The sequence below is a fragment of the Corvus brachyrhynchos genome, unplaced genomic scaffold (assembly GCF_000691975.1).
Source record: "Corvus brachyrhynchos isolate BGI_N302 unplaced genomic scaffold, ASM69197v1 scaffold239, whole genome shotgun sequence".
In the NCBI taxonomy this organism is placed as follows: domain Eukaryota; kingdom Metazoa; phylum Chordata; class Aves; order Passeriformes; family Corvidae; genus Corvus; species Corvus brachyrhynchos.
In genome coordinates, this window is record NW_008246057.1 from 1,254,147 (window position 1) to 1,272,076 (window position 17,930).

The window sequence follows — 17,930 nt, forward strand, 5'->3', positions numbered from 1 at the left end:
TGTGTTGTTCAACAAAAAATGCTTTGGAAATTCAGTCTCTCAGGAACCTGTAAAACATAACAAAGTGTTGCAAATGGTTTCAATATTTAACAAAAGCCATTGTAAATCTTCTAAAGCCCAGCATGGGAACTCAGCATGGGAACCAAGGAGATAGGAAGGGATCAAAGAGACTTTGGGGTGAGTCACAAGATCGATGTTCATAAGCACAACTGTGGGATGAGTTCTGGCAGCCTGCGTCCCAGCAGGGCTCTCCTGTAAGGCCCTTCCCCTGGGACAAGAACAGCTGACACCACCAGAGCTCAAGGACCTGCACCTTGCAGCACAAGCACATGGGATTCACTGTCAAGCCAAGACTCACAAACCTGAGAGAACCAAGGATAGATGTGGGGGTTCTGTCCTGCTAAGGAACTGGAGGGCAGCTGCAGCACCAGCGTCTTAACACTGCTGTCTTGCAGCAGCTCTTTGTGGGAGTTGAGGCAAAGGTCCAGAGTCACTCGTTCTGTGGTCTTCTTTAACATCAATACAAAATAGACCTGCATAGATCTGAATTTTATTTTTTTTTAATTACCTACATACCAAAATTCTGCAAGTATAAACAGGCAGTGTTCATAAGCCTTCATTCTGAATATCTGGGAGGAGGAAGACAAAAGGTCAAATTCAAGACAGAAGAAAACCCAAAGTGGCATTAACCTCCTTGACATACTTTCCTCTCCACATTGTACGGGGCTGCTAAATTTAAGATGTTTGTTATTTTCTGAGCATGTTCTTGTTCACGCATTTGCTCTCTAGGGTCTTCCTAGTGGTGTGCAAGTCAGCATAAGGCTGTCATGGTTTTCTCCCTGTTTATCAATATTACTGCTCACAGTCACAGAAACACCCTCATCTTAGAGACCTTATTTTTGGGGGGTGTGTGTGCCTCCACACTTAAGAAGCATCTAAAAGGAGAAAAAAGTATCCTTACAAGAACAGCAGGTTTTATAAAACTCTTAATCATATAAATCAGACCAAAATCCCTGTGAAATAAAAATGAGAGCTTGGCTCCACTGGAATCAAACATAAACCTCTGATTTCAAGGTGGACAGAATTTCACATAAACCTGGAAGAGAAATGGATGACAACGCCCGGTTTATTTCATTGTAGGGGAAACATCCCCAGCAGAGTACCAGGCTACTTGAACTCTTCAAGTCTTTTATGAAGAACATAAAAGCCAGAGGTCTGGTGCCAAGTCCCCTGATTGGCTCTCTCCAAAATGAGGAGCAATTCTTACATATCATAGAGGATTTCAGCACGTGCTCAAACGCAAGTACCTAGATTTGCTTCATCCAAAGCGAAACAGTGCCTGCAGGTGTGCAGAGTGCTGCAGTGCCCTTCTGCCCCTACGTACTCTTCAAAGCTGAGCTGGCCTGGGAACATGGACAACCACAGTCCCCGGGCACTCCAGCTCAGCTCAGAAGCGTGATGCACAGCAGCCATCTCTGATTATCAGTGTAACAATGGCAAGCTGGAACATCTGTTGTTAGGGACAGAGTCCAGAGAGCTGGCCGGATAAACGACACGTACACCAACTTGATTAAGCATCGTTCTCCCCTTATTGTTCAACTCTGCAAGCTGATATCTACTTTTGCAAAGATTCACGCCCAGTCCCTCTAGACAGCCTCTAATCAGTAGGGGAGCTGACCAGTGTATAACTTTGCCAAGGACTCTCAGGGCTGCCTGCAGCCAGGTGCTTTCCAGGCCTGCCTGCAGCCAGGGGCCTGTTCAGGGGCTTTTCCTCAGCAACCCTGGGTTGTCCAATCTTTCCAGGGGTATCATATGCCCCTGTTCCATAAGGAATCCCTCTACAATCTACAGCCCAAATTACCCCTTCACAGAGAATCAAAAACAAGCTTGCCAAGCTACCCATCCCTGCTGCCTTGTGCCCTAGAATAGCCAACATTAAAGACATTTTGGCCATGGTTTTGTTTATCCAGCACCTTCTGTTTGATATGTAAACCAAAGAATATTAAATGCATGTATATGTGTACATATTTGTATGCAGTCCACATATTTCAGCCCATTTCTTACAGCAGTCTGCACTAATAAATTGCATCCATCACTGGTCACCAGGTTCCTTCTGTTTCTCCGCAGAGGACCTGGAAACGCAGCTCAGGGGGAAGGGCTGCTGCTCTTTAAACACTGCATTCTCCCTTCATGAAATGCTGGTCTCAGGAGGAGTCAGAGCCCAGCTTGCAGCAGAAGAGTAATTGCCTTCTGGAAGTGAGCTGCAGCACTCAGAGCATCTGTGCCTTCAAAATGCAGTTTTCAGTCCCCATCTGCAGGCAGGATGGAGCAGGAAAGCTCAGCACCCCAGCTGGGCTGGGGGACACTGAGCTGAGTTGTGGTAAAGCCATGGCACTGCAAGGGAGGATGAAGAACAGCCATTTTGTCCAAATCATGGCAGGGATCTGAAGATAAAATCTTGTCTACTCTTCATCACTTAATCACCAGCCAGAGCTTTAAGGGTCTTGTCCGTACAAGTGGTTGTAAAGGGACAGCTGTTGTGCAATTCTGCCAGGGTCAGGCTGGGGGTAGGTACAGGTGCGCAATATCTACACATACCTATTTTGGTGAAATGACAGAAATGTGGGGAAAAGCTACACACAGATACAGCTATGTGTGCAGCTGGGGCAGAGCAGGTACATGCGTGGCAGTGCCTCATGCTTCGGGACACCACCAGGGATGCAGAGAAGAGCAGCACAAAGCCCTGCAGAAACACAGGGGGTCCATCCAGTGCTCAGGCTGGTGCCTTGATCTGGTGACCCAAAGCAGCCCCAAACCACAGCAGCTTCCCAAGCCTCACACCAGACTAGGATTTCATGACAGCTGAAAGAAGACAACTACTCACTCAGACAGCAACACATAGATCAATTACATCAGCAAAACCAGATCAATTCCCAGATCTCCAGCTCAAGGAAATGGCTATTTACATGACAAATTTGGGGAGAGGGGCGTGTGCAGCTGAACTGTGAGCTCCATAGCACCTATACAGTGGCTCACTACTTCCTCAAACACCAACAACCACCAAACTCCTGCCTATACCAAAGATTTTGTCTGCTTGATAAATTGATGCCCAAACCCTAAGGCAGCAAAACCCTAAAGGCAAATTTTCCTTGCTCCGTACACTGGAAAACGAAGATTAGGAGAAATGTTTTGAGCTTCAGCCCAAGGCAAAAGAAAACAACTTAATCAAGGCTTTCAGGTAAGATACTCTTCCCTTTAGCTGAGGAATCATGAGGAATCCAGAGGTTTAGATTAAAGTCCACCTTCCAGCCCTTTCCCATTCTAGGAGGTTTCACCATTAACTAAGCACTCTCCTTCACCTGCTCACAGACAGCTTGCTAATATAGGCAATGTTACCCAAATTTGTCAAAAGTAATTTAAAATCCCATCAACATCAGAAAACTGGAAAGGGTAATACTAACCCCTAAGTCCAGCAAGTCAAGAACTGCACTTTCACTAGTTTCTAATGAAAATTACTCTGTAGTAAGTTTGTCTTCATTTTTTGTTGTGACACAGTCATCTAATTAATACATTTTTACAACCAAAGTAATGAATTTTCTGTATTATATGTGTCTAATAATATATCTCCTAAGAAAAATGAGATCAATCATTATTTTAAAACATTGGCTTTATGGGGTTTTTATTTCATTTATGAGATCTGCACAGATAAATCAAAAAAAACCACCAGTTTCTATCACCCTCCCAGAATAGGATTAATTTACCATAACGAAAATGGATGGGAGCATCACAAGTGCTCACTCCAAATGTGCTCACAGTGACTAATACCATGAATATGAAAAGCTATCTTAACCAGTTCTAGGTTGCAGATAGATCTTGGCAGAAAGGAAGACAGAGGAAATGAATGTAATCACTGCAAAATATGTAAAAATGACAGAGAGAGGAAAGTCTAGACAATGTGAGATGATTGCCATGCTCTCCAGCTTGGAATGCAAAGCCTGTCTTCTGATTGTTCTGAGGTTTAAACTGCCAAACACACACTGCTCTTCAAACCCATATGGGCAAGCAATTTGCCATATGTTTTAGAACATGGCACAAGTACCCAGAGATGCACTACTGCTAATGCTGCAAATAGAAAAAAGCGAGCTATGCCACCCCGTCTCTCTGATACATTAACGAGGGAGTGGAGTGCTCCAGGCTTGTTTTCAAAAAAATACCAGCCCTCTATATGGTAACTTTTCCTTCCCCATGCTCGTAGCCACATGAGCTTGCCCTGGCTCCCAGAGTCCTGGCACCAAAGAAATGATCTGCGGCTTTGGGTTGACGGCAAATTGTCAGCAGTGTGTCCAGGCAGCCAAAAGGGCCAACAGTGTTCTGGAGTGCATCAATCACAGCATCACTGGCCAGTCAAGGGAGGTGATTGTCCTGCTCCACATCACCCTGATATGCCCTGTGTGCAGTTTTGGGCACCTCAGTGTGAGAAGGATATAGAGCTATTAGAGTGTGTTCCGAGGAAAGTGACCAAGGTGGTGAAATTTCTTGAGGACAAAATTTACAAGGAATGGCTGAAGTCACTTGGCTTGTTCAGTCTAGAGAAGGGAAGGCTGATGGGTGATACCATGGCAGTCTAAAACTTCTTCAAGGTGGGAGGAGAGTGGTGCTGATCTCTTCTCTGGTAATCAGTGACAGGACAATGGAACAAAGCTGCATTAGGAGAAGTTTGGATCAGACATTAAAAAAAGGTTTTTCACTGAGAGGTTGGTCATCACTAGAACAGGCTCCATCAGGAGCAAGCAGTGATGCCACCAACCCTACTGGAGTTCAAAGAGCATCTGAATGATGCTCTTAGTCATATGGTTCAGTTTTAGGTTGTCTTGCAAGGAGCAGGGAATTGGACTTGGTGATCCTTATGGGGTCCCTTCCAACTTGAGATATTCTATGATTCCAAACCATCCAGGTCCAGGAGTGCACTGTAGCTCCTTAATCTTGTATGGAGAAAAGATCCAGGGACAATCTCCGTCTCCTCCCACCCCCTCTGAAGCACAGGAAGAAATCCTGGGCACCAGGACTTGAAGGAAACCACATGTGCTCCATTCATCTTGACATCTTCTCTCTCCGACCCCTTGGCCTCCTGACACCATGAAGAGGTTACATGGGCAAAACCGTGCTTTTGTGAAACCTTACTTCCAATTTCTATCATTATCCTAAACATCAACATTCCACACACTCAGCCTTGAACTAATGAACTTTTCTGTAGAGAAAATGTGTTCTCCTCAAGATCCCAGCTGGTGATTCTTTGTCTTGTCCTAAGTCTTTCTTCTACCCCCATGCACACACTGCTCTCCTTCTCCATGTCTCAGCCATCATTTGTCTGCTCCTCTCAACCACATCACACATGAACAGGACACCACTCCATCACAGAACCAACATCTCCTGCAACTATTAAAGAAACTCTAAGCTAATGATGGCTAATTCAGAGGAGAGTGTGCAAAATTTCTAAACATATTGAAAAAATCTCTTATTATTGAATGGAGCATCTAAACAGCCTGTACAACCTCATGTACTTACCAGTGTTACGTGTTGCTGATCCACCACTCACCTGAATGGTGGTTAAACCTCAGGTTTCAGTCAGGTTGTGGACACTTGCACATAGGATATCTCTGGTCTTTTGAGTTCAATTATATTGATGTTGGTTATAACTATTTGCAGATCATAGTTTTAGGACACTAACAGTGTTTGCTTGTAGTCAAACAGTCAATTTAAACAGTCAAACAGTAATTTACTCCTGCTTAAATCTGACATCTTACGCCGAAAAGGCAGGACTTCAATTTACCTTCAAATAAAAATTTGCAACCTGATTTCCATACTAAGATTCCTTCCTTCTGCCACATCAATTAAAAACCAGCTAATCCTGCTGCTGGTATTAAACAAAGTGCATTAGTAAGCACAGAAATAATAAAAATAGGAGTATTCTTAGAAGAATTATAAGAAGAAACAGTGCTCACAGCTGATAATTCTGTGCCTGCCCCAGTCAGAGGAGCATGCTGTCAGGGCTGATCTTCACAACTCTATCGCAAAGGCTCTGGAAATGTTTTCTTAAATAATAACTGCATTTAAGAAGGAGCATTGCAGGGAATTAACAGTCTTGCTGTCTTGCTTGTTGGGTTTTGTCTTTTGGTTTTGTGTTCTGATACAAAGAAAGCCTTTGCATTTTTAGAACATAGATCTGCATATGCAAGGAAATCTGTGGCTGAAATAGGCAATTTGTACCCGTTGCCCCTTGTGAAGAGAGAGCCTCCATTCTCTTTGCAGTTGCCCCTTAAGCACTGTTATACTATGATGAGGCACTGCTGAGCCTTCTCTGCTCCAGGGAGGAGACCTGACTGCGTTAGTCTTTCCTCACAGGGCAGATGTAGATGCTGGCTTGATCGTCTCCAGCCTGTCTGCATCTCCAACCAAGGTCAGCAGATGTTCTTCAATGTTTGATACCACAACCACTACCCAAGCTATCTAATATACATCATTTTCTTGTACTGCAATTACAACTATAAGTTTTATAGAGCTGGGCTGGTATCTTGATGACTTGAAGTCGCAGCTGCTGTTAGAAGGAGCTGATTCAAAGGTTGAAATCTGGAGGAAAGAGCATTGGTGTTCTCAATATATTCCCCTGTGAGCTCCAGATGCTATATCTGCATTACCAGTGGTAACTTCAACAAGGCACCAACCTAATCTTCAGTGAGATCCCTCCTTATCTTCATGGGTGGATTTAAATGTTACTTTCAAACATTAATAAATCTATTTTGCCTTTTATTTCAAGTGGCCCAGTTGAGAGAATTGGAAAGAAACAAAATATAAAGGTAGTGGCAAAAGCTGCTACACTAGTCCCAGTGGTGCATTGCTTGGCTGTGCATTACTAAGCCAACACAAAGAACATTTCCAGGAATACCATTATGCTGCTGCATAGAGAAAAATGCTTCTGATTAGCATGTACTCGATATGCTTGGATAATTACTTCTCCTTCCGAGAATTCCAGCAACAAGTGAAACATCTGTTGTTTCCTCCAAGTTATAACAATTCTTTTACAATTACTCTTTTGCATACTTTGAATTTCTAATTTTTTATTTTTATCTAGAAAGCCAGGATTTGTGGTGCAACTGGAATTCACAATGTGCACATGTGTGTGGGAAAGAAGAATAAGAAATAATGGCAGTCCCTAACTGCAGCATTATGTCACCCCAAGGCTAAAATTGTTGGCCATCTACATTATTTGCATTCACTGTATTAATTCCCCTCTATACACAATGAGAATTAATTCCATTTCAATAAATTCAATGGCTCCTATTTATTCCAAGGTTGATGCCAGTGATCTCTATTGTTTGTAGCCACACAATATGCTTTCTGCAGCCAAAAATCCAGCTTCCACCCCCTTCCTGCAGCACATTGCTTATGCAGCTGTGGCAGTACCAATGTTTAGGATAGAAACAACACTGAAATAAATGGTGTTAAAAGAAAACCCTAAGTGAGTTGGAGTAGCAAACAGCATGGCAGCAGAAATGTGCAGACGCACTTGGGAGAGGCAGGAATTTCTTCAACCAGTTTCACAAGCGGTAAGAAAACAAGTCATAGCACAGGCAAAAATTGCTGTGAAGAGTCAGACCCCTGGACAGTCAAAAGACTGACCAGAGCCTTTGTCCCATGGTAATATTCACATTCATAACACTAGAGATAGACTTACCTCATTATATTCAGAGCAAGTTATCTGCTATCAAGAGCTATTGCTTCAGAAGGTGATGCACAAAGGAGAGATGATAAATGCAGGTTAAATACAGTGCTTTGCTCTTCCTGCTGTGTTTGCCTGCACAATGACAGCACAAGTGCCTCGGGCAGTGGCCTGTTACCGAAACAGGGCTCCAGCATCATCCTCCGAGGGTCATCGTAAGTTATTTCTGTCATCCACATAGGCTGGATGAATAAATAACTCACCAAACACACTTAGAAGCAGTCTAACTTAGCACAGGTTTACAAAAGACTGGAACCAGAACACCTTGCTGAAGGACAGGGGTAAAATAACAGCGGTTTCCCCTCTGCAAGCTGGAGACTTTTTGCACTGTTTTTATCTGCCCTGCAAATACTTCCAGGCCAGCCAGCAAAGGCCTTTGAGGAGTATCTTTGACTCAGCTGCAAATCTACAGCCTGAAGATAACATAGGAGACATATGGCAAGCCTTGTCTCTGTCAGCCCTACTCACTTTGAACAGACAGTACCCTTGATTCCAGCTGCTGGGAGCACACACATCACAGAGACTGCTCTGCACAGAGATCTTGGCCAAGCAGGGAGGGTTCTCTGCTTCAGATGGGTTTTACAGCTCAGTGGTATCACACCTTTACACCTGGCAGCAGCATTGCCACAAGGGATTTCTAATGTAACAGGCAAGGAACAAAAAAAGCATGACCCCTGCAGCTCTGCCAAAACAGGAACGGCGTTTCCTCATGAGTGGGGTCAAGGATCTTACCCATCCTTCAAATTACTCAGTAAAAAAGACACAGATCTCTCCAGGTACCCCTGAGTGTCACACTGCTACAGGCTGTGCCTGTTTTGGGTGCTGCTGCTGTTTGCACAGTGCTGCCAGCAGGCTGTGGAGCTGCAGCTATACAGATGTGGGCAGCTCCCAGCTCCCGTACCACAGCGCAGGGAGAGATCTGAGTGCTGGTGAAAGACTACAGAATTCAAATTTGGAAATCTTTTCTAAGAGAAAACTAATAAAATTAAAAAAGAAAAGAAGAAAACAAATGTCTTCCTTTCCAATGGCAGCCGAACAAATTACAGAGCTGCAAACACTGTTAAAAGTTTCACTGCAGAACAGAACAGTGTTATCTCCCCTAATTTAAGTGGCTGAAAGTTTTGCATCTGACTCTAAATTACCCACACACTTTTCCTTTTACACTCAAGGGAGAAATAACCCAGAGGATCACTAAAATGAGGGTCAAAGATCAACTGAATGAATTCCCCTCTAAAGGTAAATGGGACTTTTTAATGACTGCCAAGGAAACCCTGGGTCAATTTGGCATCTAAAATTCAGACATCTCAGGCCAAAGAACCCAACACAAAGCGGAAGATCACAGCCCTAGGTACAACAAGCAGTGCATGCAGAGCTGTTGGAGACTTTTCATCAAGGTCAAACCTTTATCCCTAGGCTGGTTGTCTTTGACCCCAATCAGCAATTGTAGAAATGGTTTAATGAAATAATTGAGCGCTCCAAACAACTGTTTCACCAAAACTCACTGGTTTAGTGCCAACTTCCACTCAGGTTCCATTTGTTTAACCACAGTTCTCAATTAGTCAAGTAATTCACTTCCCATTTATTTACATGCATGAGACAGAGCAAAAGCAAAAGATTTCAATTGATTCATAATCACGAGCCCAGAGACTTGGGATTGGATTGTGATATGGGCAGAAGGCAGCCAGCTAATTCCTGACAAATTTCATTACCAGTAAGATATGGTCAAGAAGCAGGCACTGCTTATGAGGGTTAGAAGTGAAAAGTTAGTGGGTGTTTAAGAATGTAAGCATGCCTAAAGTATTGTCATTCTTAAACATAAAGACTTAAGTAATAAATTAAATTAGTAAGACATTGAATATTTTTGCAAACTTGTCCCTAAAGTGTATGTGCTTTCCTTTCCTTGAAATGATTAATCAAATGTAGGAAGAAAAAAGAAATAAAATAGACAAATCTTTCTGCAGCATGACCTTATTTCCTACCCCAGACCATGAACTTATACAAGCTTGTACTGGAAAAATTGAATATGACCAGCCATCAGTGCTGTTTATTTTATCAGAGGTGCTTCTGTCCATACTGAATGTTGTAGCTTCATCTCTGAACAGCCAGAAAGGAAATCTCTCTTCATTTCTCTCTCCAGAGAATTCCATCACTGATAGCAGGAGACATGGGATTGCTTACAGCCCAGAGAACTGACTTTTTATCACAAAACCAAATCTGCAGCAACTTCAGATTTCTGAAAGTTTGTCTAAAGATGGCAAAGTGTCACCTCAAGTGCAAAATGACTAAAGAGTGGGAAGAAATAGGGAAGAAATGGGTAAAAATAAAAGCTTCTAAAAACGATTTTATCTTCTTTAGTAACACTTTGGGAAATTTATTTGTAACATATTGAGGTCCATATTGACTCTCCAATGCTTAATCTAAACTAATGAATCTGAATTAATGCTCTACACATATTTTACACTTGCATAATATAGACATTCCATAAGGACCTACATGGACCACAGGTGGCTGGGGGAAGCTCTCAAATGGCATCCTGACAGACAATGCAGATGTCATCAATCAAATGGGTTTCTTTGCTCTTTCCCATTTATTCCTATTGCCACACTGCAAACTTTCCCTGATGAAACCAAGATGGGACTTACAATCTGATCTGAGCTTTTACATTAACATCCAATTAAAATCCAAGGTTTACATACCTGCTTATAGATAAAATTCCAGTATGTCTTTGGCATGACAGCACTAGAACAAGATCTGCTGACACCTTGTTGCCAGCAAGCCCAACCTGCCTTAAACCTGACATAACACCAGCTGAAGTGCTGCCCTGCTGCCCAAGAGTCCTTCCTGGCTGCTGTGGCAGTAGCTATGTGCTCCAACACCAGCCCCAAGCAGAGCCTGCTGCAAGGCACTGCTCTCAGGCTGGAGAAGCACATCCAACTCCTGGTACAGCAGGCTGGCAAATTCTCCTTCACATGAACCTCCCCTGTACCAAACACCCGATACTGAGCAAAACTCCACAGCATCCTCAAGGCTTCTGTAGCTGCCCATGCAAATTAAACTACAAAAATGGGGTGTAGCATTTGAGGAGCAAAATGACCAAAGAAGACAGACACCTGGTGGCAGTAGCTGATCAGCTTTGAGACTGGTTGCAGGACATGGGGATTTTCTACATTTAGAACAAATTTCTCCACATGCTTTAGCCTTCCCAAGATGATTTGGGCAAGCTGCAGTGATCTACAGCCATGGGTTGACAAAGCCTTCGGCCTGCACTATGACCATCCACAGCAAGACTAAGTCACAAGGGAGAAGACTCGCAGCTGCAGCCTCCTCTGATTTCTGTAGTTTTCTGTTATTGTCCCTAAACTGTCCATTACAAGCTCTGTCCTGTCCAGTCCTAATCAGGAGAAGTAGCAGCACACTATGGGGAAGATCTTGGTGTCCCTTTCCTATTGAAAAGGCTTCACATGAAAGCCGTTCTCAAGGCTGCCTGTGCGTCAGAGAACGAACATGACATGCCAGACTCGAGCAGTGACTAACTGCTTGAGACAGCAAGAAGGAAATCTTATCTCCACCAACCCCCAAGGCAACGCTGGGCTCAGGGGTAATATTTATTAATGCTGATATCCAATGACAGTAGAACTGTCACCCGAAGTTGGTCATCAGTTCCAGTTATCAGAGGTATCACATTCCCTTTCTTTCCTGAGTTATCCCTTTCACAAACTGTCCATGGCAACCTTGGACATTTCCCCCTTCCCAAGACAGCTGTTTGGTTGCTGTCACCAGCAGGGTCTATCTGCTCAGCCAGGAAGGCAACAGGCAAAAGGAGCAGATAAAATGAGCAGAGCTGACAGGCATGACCACAAACACCTCTATCAACCCAGTCAGGAACATTGGCAACGCAGGTATCTCCAGGTGTTTTGCAGCCAGACACTCCCCAAGGCACAGCACAATTGCCCAAGATCACCTCCTGTCTGAACACCCTCCATAAAGGGACTTCAAAGGACATGTGCAGGCTCTATCCATCACCAATGACAAGATGATGGTGACTTTCAGGAAATGGCAGTGTCAGCAAAGCAGGATCCGAACAACCCAGCAGAGACTTACTACTTTCCCCAAGACTGACAAGGTACAAAGGCAGTATTCAAGAGGAAAGCCACAGTATGAGTGAAGACTCTTGTGGGGTTTTTTTAACAAAACAAACAACATGGGCACCTTCTCAAAATTATTTCCTCTTCTGTCTTGCAAGAACTAAATTGGAAGAGATGACAGCTTTCCCCACTGGAAACGATGACTTTGTCAGCTGCTATTTATTACTAAAAGATTTTCTTCCCCACCTCCTGCACCAATACAGATATATTTTGTGCAGTCATGCAGTAAAAATGAGATTGCTTTATGGACTGAGAACAAAGAATCATGCATTCCTCCTTCAAAACCTTCTCTTACATTCCTACTGAGGGAAATTCACTACCGAGAAACGCATAACAAAAGCCTACCTAAGGAGGCAGCAGTGGGTAGACCTGCAACACCAACAACCTTTTTCCTCCTTTTCCCTCCAACAGACAAGTTGGATGCCTTGGGGTTTGAAGTATCCAGTAAAGACAACAGCAGCAGCCTACTACCACCATCTGTAAAAAAGATAATTCTCTCTACTGTTTGTTGCTGGATGCCAAAGATGGACCTGTGAAATCTGAACCAGTAATATCCTTAAACATTACCTGGAATGAAACACGCTTGCAATACAGAGAAGTTTTTGGGAGTTACTAAACTTGGTAGCTACCCAAGGTGTTTTAAATGTCCCATTCCTAGAAGATGACATGAAGAACTAATCAAATTATTAAAGTATCTTTCTGCGTTTCACCTGTACTTCAACTTAGGTTGTTCTACATGATATTCTATATCATTTGCATTCCGGGCGCAGGTTTCTTTCCCAAACGTGCTTTAATTTAAATAATATGGATTTAAATCAAAACAGGCAGACACAGAAATATGCTGGACATACTAAAAGATACAGCTCACTGCATTTTTTTTTCTTTTTTACCATCAACCATAGAAAGCTTTATTCCAAGCCTGATCACACTTTCAGTTACAAAACACGGGGCAAAAAATAACAGTTAACACGCAAGAACTGCCATATTTCTACTTGCCTCTATTCTTATACTGGACTTTCCACATTGAGGGATGGAGAATAAACCTCTCTCATTTTTAACATAATGAATGTACCTAAGGGTAGCAAATAAAGGTTTTTATTATTTTTAATTTCATTTCACAAATGTTTTACTTTCCCCAAGCCGCCGTTTGTTAGTGCAACAATCCAGCACAGTGCTAGTTGCTGAGGTATACATGGTTAAACTAATTTTACACCTTCAACCCAAACTGCAGTGTTTTCTCTCTCCTTTTTTTTTAAAAGTAATGAAAGCCATATATTCACTATTTCACATTTCTAAAAATAATTCCACTCTAGAGTAAAGAATGGTTTTGTAATAATGACAGGCTGTAAAACCAACAGCCTTATCTTTTATCACCCATAGAACTCCTGCTGTTCTTTTTTTTTTTTTTTTTAAAGTATATTTTGTGCAAAATTAAGTTCTGTGTAGGTCTGTACCGTAATTTGGAAAAAACTGTGTATAAAATGTATTTAATTTTTAAAAACAATCCCAACGTCAAACAACAGAGAAAGGAGAAACAGATCAGAGGCAGCTGAAGTTTTCACATGAGAAACTAAATATAGTATGTTCTTAAAGCTCCAGTAAATACATTCTTCCAAAAACCAGAATGCACTTTGGTCATTATTAAACATTAGTACAGAGGCAAATAAAATACAAAATGCTTGTTTGTGTTGCTTTATATATAAAAATATTTTTATACCACATAAGTTTAAGATTCAATACTTCCAATCTTTCAAGATTCTGAAGATTAGCAAACATAGTGCAATGTCCAGACTCTTGCAATTTTTCAGTATGAAGCCAGTATTTTAGAAACATAAAATGTAAGAATACTTGTGCCTGGTGGTAATAATCCTCCCAAAATAATTTGTAGAAGGGAAGTTTGTTCCAAGCTGCTTAATTCCACAGGGATGGATACATTATTTTTGTCACACTGAAGAACCACGAGTCAATATGACTGGTCCCTGTGGGAGGCAGGGATAGCAGGCAGAGGGAGAGGTGTTGGAAACCCCAGCAGAAAACACAAGGGAATGACACCTGCTGGGGAGGAATGGGAGTTATTTCAAGACACAAACCTGCCAAATACCAGGCTTTGTGAGCTCTGCTGCTCACCAGAGCAACTTGTTCTCTGTGTTTAATTGTTCTTAAACTTCAGTGTGGTACGAATGGCATATACTATAGCGTACAAGAGGAGAGTATCTATCATTTGCTCACTCATTCAAAGCATTCCTTTCACCAGTAAATAACTTGCTTGTTTAAATATTCAACTTCAACATATAATACATACTCCTCCATAGTTCACCATAATATATCCCAATTAATATACATTTATATGTATAAAGTTTTTCATTAAAAGTAACAATAAAAAGTGCACATGCACAGTCAGAGCTGCACAGAACAGCCTAGTATTTCAAATAAATACAATATTTAATTTTTATCAAAATATCATACAGCATAGTAATAAATTTACAATTATTGCTCTAATAAGTGTGTTATCAAAGAACACTTGTTGACTTCTTATATAATACCTTTTTAATATCCCAGGATATTTAAACTGCAGCCTATATGAGTTTAGATCCTGGAATTACTCAAAATACTAGAAATACCCACTTGTTTCTAATAGCAATATAAAACATTTTTGCTACCTGTCATACTGTATAGTCAGTACTTTATTTTTTGAACATGTCTCACTTTTCTATTGCAACCAAACATCTATTGACATTGTCCTCATAAATGACTGGTGCAAATGAAATATTCTAAGCAATTTTACCACACTATCAAAAATCAAATGACTTCCATATAGGGTTACTGGTAACTAAAAATGTTCAGCATTGGCTTCAGCTTTAACAGAAAGCGCAATTTAGTGTAACCAATTTTCAGGATTTCAAACTCTCAGACACACAGTTTTTGACCCTTCCTAAATCTGACCCTTTCCAAAACTAAGCAAGTAATTTGAAAATAAAACATAAATGTCAACTAGAACGAACATTAAACCAGTGAGAAGATGAAATAAATATAAAGATTGCACAAGACAGATGTAAACACTTCGGTTTTCCAAATGACTTCCTTGAAGAGGTTGTAGCGTCTGAGATACAGATTCGGTGGCTGCTGTGAGGCAGTTTTGTCCATCAATGAGCTTTCCTATAACACTGTGTTCTGTTGTCTCATCATCTTTCTATATTGTCAAGATTTGATCTTCCAGAGCTGGAAAAATTAGAGCAGTACATCAATTTATTTCTCAAACTGTTTCTGTTTACCAGAACTGCAATACCACCACATCTTTTTTTCTTACTGCACTTGCTGCGTATTCTAATGACACACAAAATACATTTTACATTCATTTACTTCTAAACAAGAAAAAGACAGTAGATGTAAGCAAACTTGATGGCCAGTAAAGGGCTTTGTGACAACTACAAGCTTGTGCAAGATGCTTGTGCAAGACGGATAGCCTGCTGTGTCTGCCTCCCTTTAAGAGCTACAGAGTCAACAGTGAGGAATTAGAGAGAGAAATCAAATCTGGGATATGAAGAAAAGTTAAGGAAGGTTTTGTATTTATAAGTGTCTCTGTATTTGTGTCAAGAATTCTTGTAATTAAGTGTCCTAAATGAAGTTACCAAGCCACAAAATGAAAAAAAAAAGTTTAAAGGGCTGGTCTGACAAATACATTATTCTTCTGATATAGCTTTAATTTAATAATTTAGTAAGTTTTCAAACAATAGATCTTCTAGTTAGCCTGGTTCAGAATTAACTATGCTACAATATGTGTTCCATCTACAAGAACATAGTGAAAAAAAGGATGCTTCTCAAATATTTACCTTCAGATTAAATCCAAGCAAGTCACTGATGACACCAGAAACAGCTGACAGGATGACAACTTGGGTGATGTTATAAAGCAGTGGATTCATTGTAAGCCCATATAACCTAAAGGGACTGTCCAGTTCCTAATAATGCAAAACAACAGCATTGTTAAAAAATAAAAATTACACAAAGGGGGTTTTGTTCACATATGTATTGTGCAATATTAGACACTTTATGAAGTCTTCAAGACCCAGTGAAGTAAAACACTCTCCTATTATTCTGCATATAAAACACAACGTGCAGGAAAATATCCATCACATTAACTGACTTGACTGCTGTTGTCTTAATAACCCTTCAAAAAATTGGAGGCTACCCATGTACAGCATCTACCAATCTGCTCATGAAGCCAAGAAAATAAAGAGCTAGGTGCCACCATCTTAGAATTCCTTATAATTTTCCAGAAATCACCTTCAGTGTTAAAAGAACTGACAAGCAGCAGAACCACAAAAAATAAGAAAAGGAAGATTTTTCATAATGACAGAAGACTACCTCACAACTATGAAAATTAACAAAAATGTCTTTCCTATTGCAATTTTCTTCCTTTTCCATTAATTTTGAGACTAACTACTGATCAATACAGCCAGAAAAGGATGATAAAGGAAAAAAAAATCCTAATAATCATTGGACTGCCAATACTTTACATTTTTTTTATTGGAAGGAACAAAAAATTAGCCCAAATTTATCTGTAATAAAACTTCAACAAAGATGCTATTTCACCAATTTTCAATTAATTGTGTGTGGATATAGTCACCCAAACTTTTCTGGCCGAGAAATACATCAAATAAAGGAAGGAAAAATGAGTTTTAAAATATAAGAGTGGATTATATAAAGTCTACCAACTATCACTGCTTTGGTCATTCATATTTTCTAGCTTTAAATTCATCTTCATCCCTCTCCTGTATTACATCCTGGGCCTTGAAAAAGGCCTTATAAACTCTTTCTTAAAAAAGAAGAATTTCAAAGCTATGACTCTTCTTTCAAAAAGGTGAAATAAGAATGAACAACCTTTTCATTTAGATGTAATGTGGTATAAAACGCAGCTGCAAATACAAAAGATACAAAAGACATGATTCTAAGAAGGACAGCAGAGAAATTCTTTAAGGAAAAAGTTTTTAGATTTTGGATTCATCTTACCAATTTTGTGAATAAGAAAACAATAAGAATATTCAACAGAATCTAGTCTTTATAAAAGTTTAAAGATCAAAATCAAATTTTAAAAACCCTGAGCCCATTTAGCTACTGGACATGAAGTATGTAATTGTGCTGATCACTAACTACCAAGAATTTATTTTAAGCTCATAGTAGGTGGCTTGGAAATCTCACTTTTCACTACGTTTTTACAGTAACTAAGCGATGGCCTGAGTCTGGGATTTGTGCCACAAAAGCCAAGTCCCCCACTGGAAAAGGCTGAGAGTTGATACACTTCTGGCAAGAGTAAAACACAAACACTTTTTTTGAAACAGTGAAAAGAGCACAAAAAAATGGAAGCAACTTCGACCAAGAGTTGATCACCATCCAACCCACCCACATTCTCACAGCACACAAACACTTCAGCTCATGAGATGATAGCATGAACCTGTTGGCCTTTGTCTGTTCTACTCATCCAGTTTCTCCTTGAATCCAGAGAACCTTTCTGCATCCACAGTATCCTTTGACCACCTGATGCACTGAGCATACTTCCTTTCGTTTGCTCCACAACCAGATCGTAAAAGCCCTGCAGTCCCTTACTCCTACACCAGGAGATAGTCGCTGACTTTGGCTCTCCTTATTGCTGCAACACAACTCTCAAGTTGTTGCTTTGTCAGCACTGAGTCCTCGCTGACTCCATCAGTCCTCTCACGGAAAGTGCTGTGTATCGTTTTAGAGGAGGGGACCAGCACACACCTTGCTCAAGGTGTGCTGGTGGGGGGAATTACTCATCTAACTAGAAGAAATCCTCTGATTTCAGCTTCTGGCTGGCCATATTAAACCAAGGTTTAGCTTCATTTTAAGGGTTGCTCCCTGGCACATGGGAATCAACAGGCTAAGGGACCAGAGTTCAGTGTGTGGTAGAGTGAGGCCACAAGGTCTTAAATCACCACTATATTGACACTCAAAACAGACAATAAAATTGCATCATTTATTTCTCAAGCATT

General features: G+C 41.0%; 1 protein-coding gene across 2 annotated transcripts in view; it reads right to left on the reverse strand.

Moving 5' to 3' along the window:
• Positions 1 to 12,693: 12,693 nt before the first annotated feature.
• The window catches only part of PHTF2 (putative homeodomain transcription factor 2), a 53,872-nt gene continuing 48,635 nt past the window's right edge, over positions 12,694 to 17,930 (reverse strand). For both annotated transcript variants that reach the window (XM_017745976.1, XM_017745977.1), the window contains exons 17-18: positions 15,753 to 15,878; positions 12,694 to 15,141 (exon numbers count right to left, since the gene is read on the reverse strand). In XM_017745976.1, the coding sequence (XP_017601465.1) occupies positions 15,121 to 15,141; positions 15,753 to 15,878 (147 nt within the window). In that variant the 3' untranslated portion in view covers positions 12,694 to 15,120. The remainder of the gene's footprint in view (positions 15,142 to 15,752; positions 15,879 to 17,930) is intronic.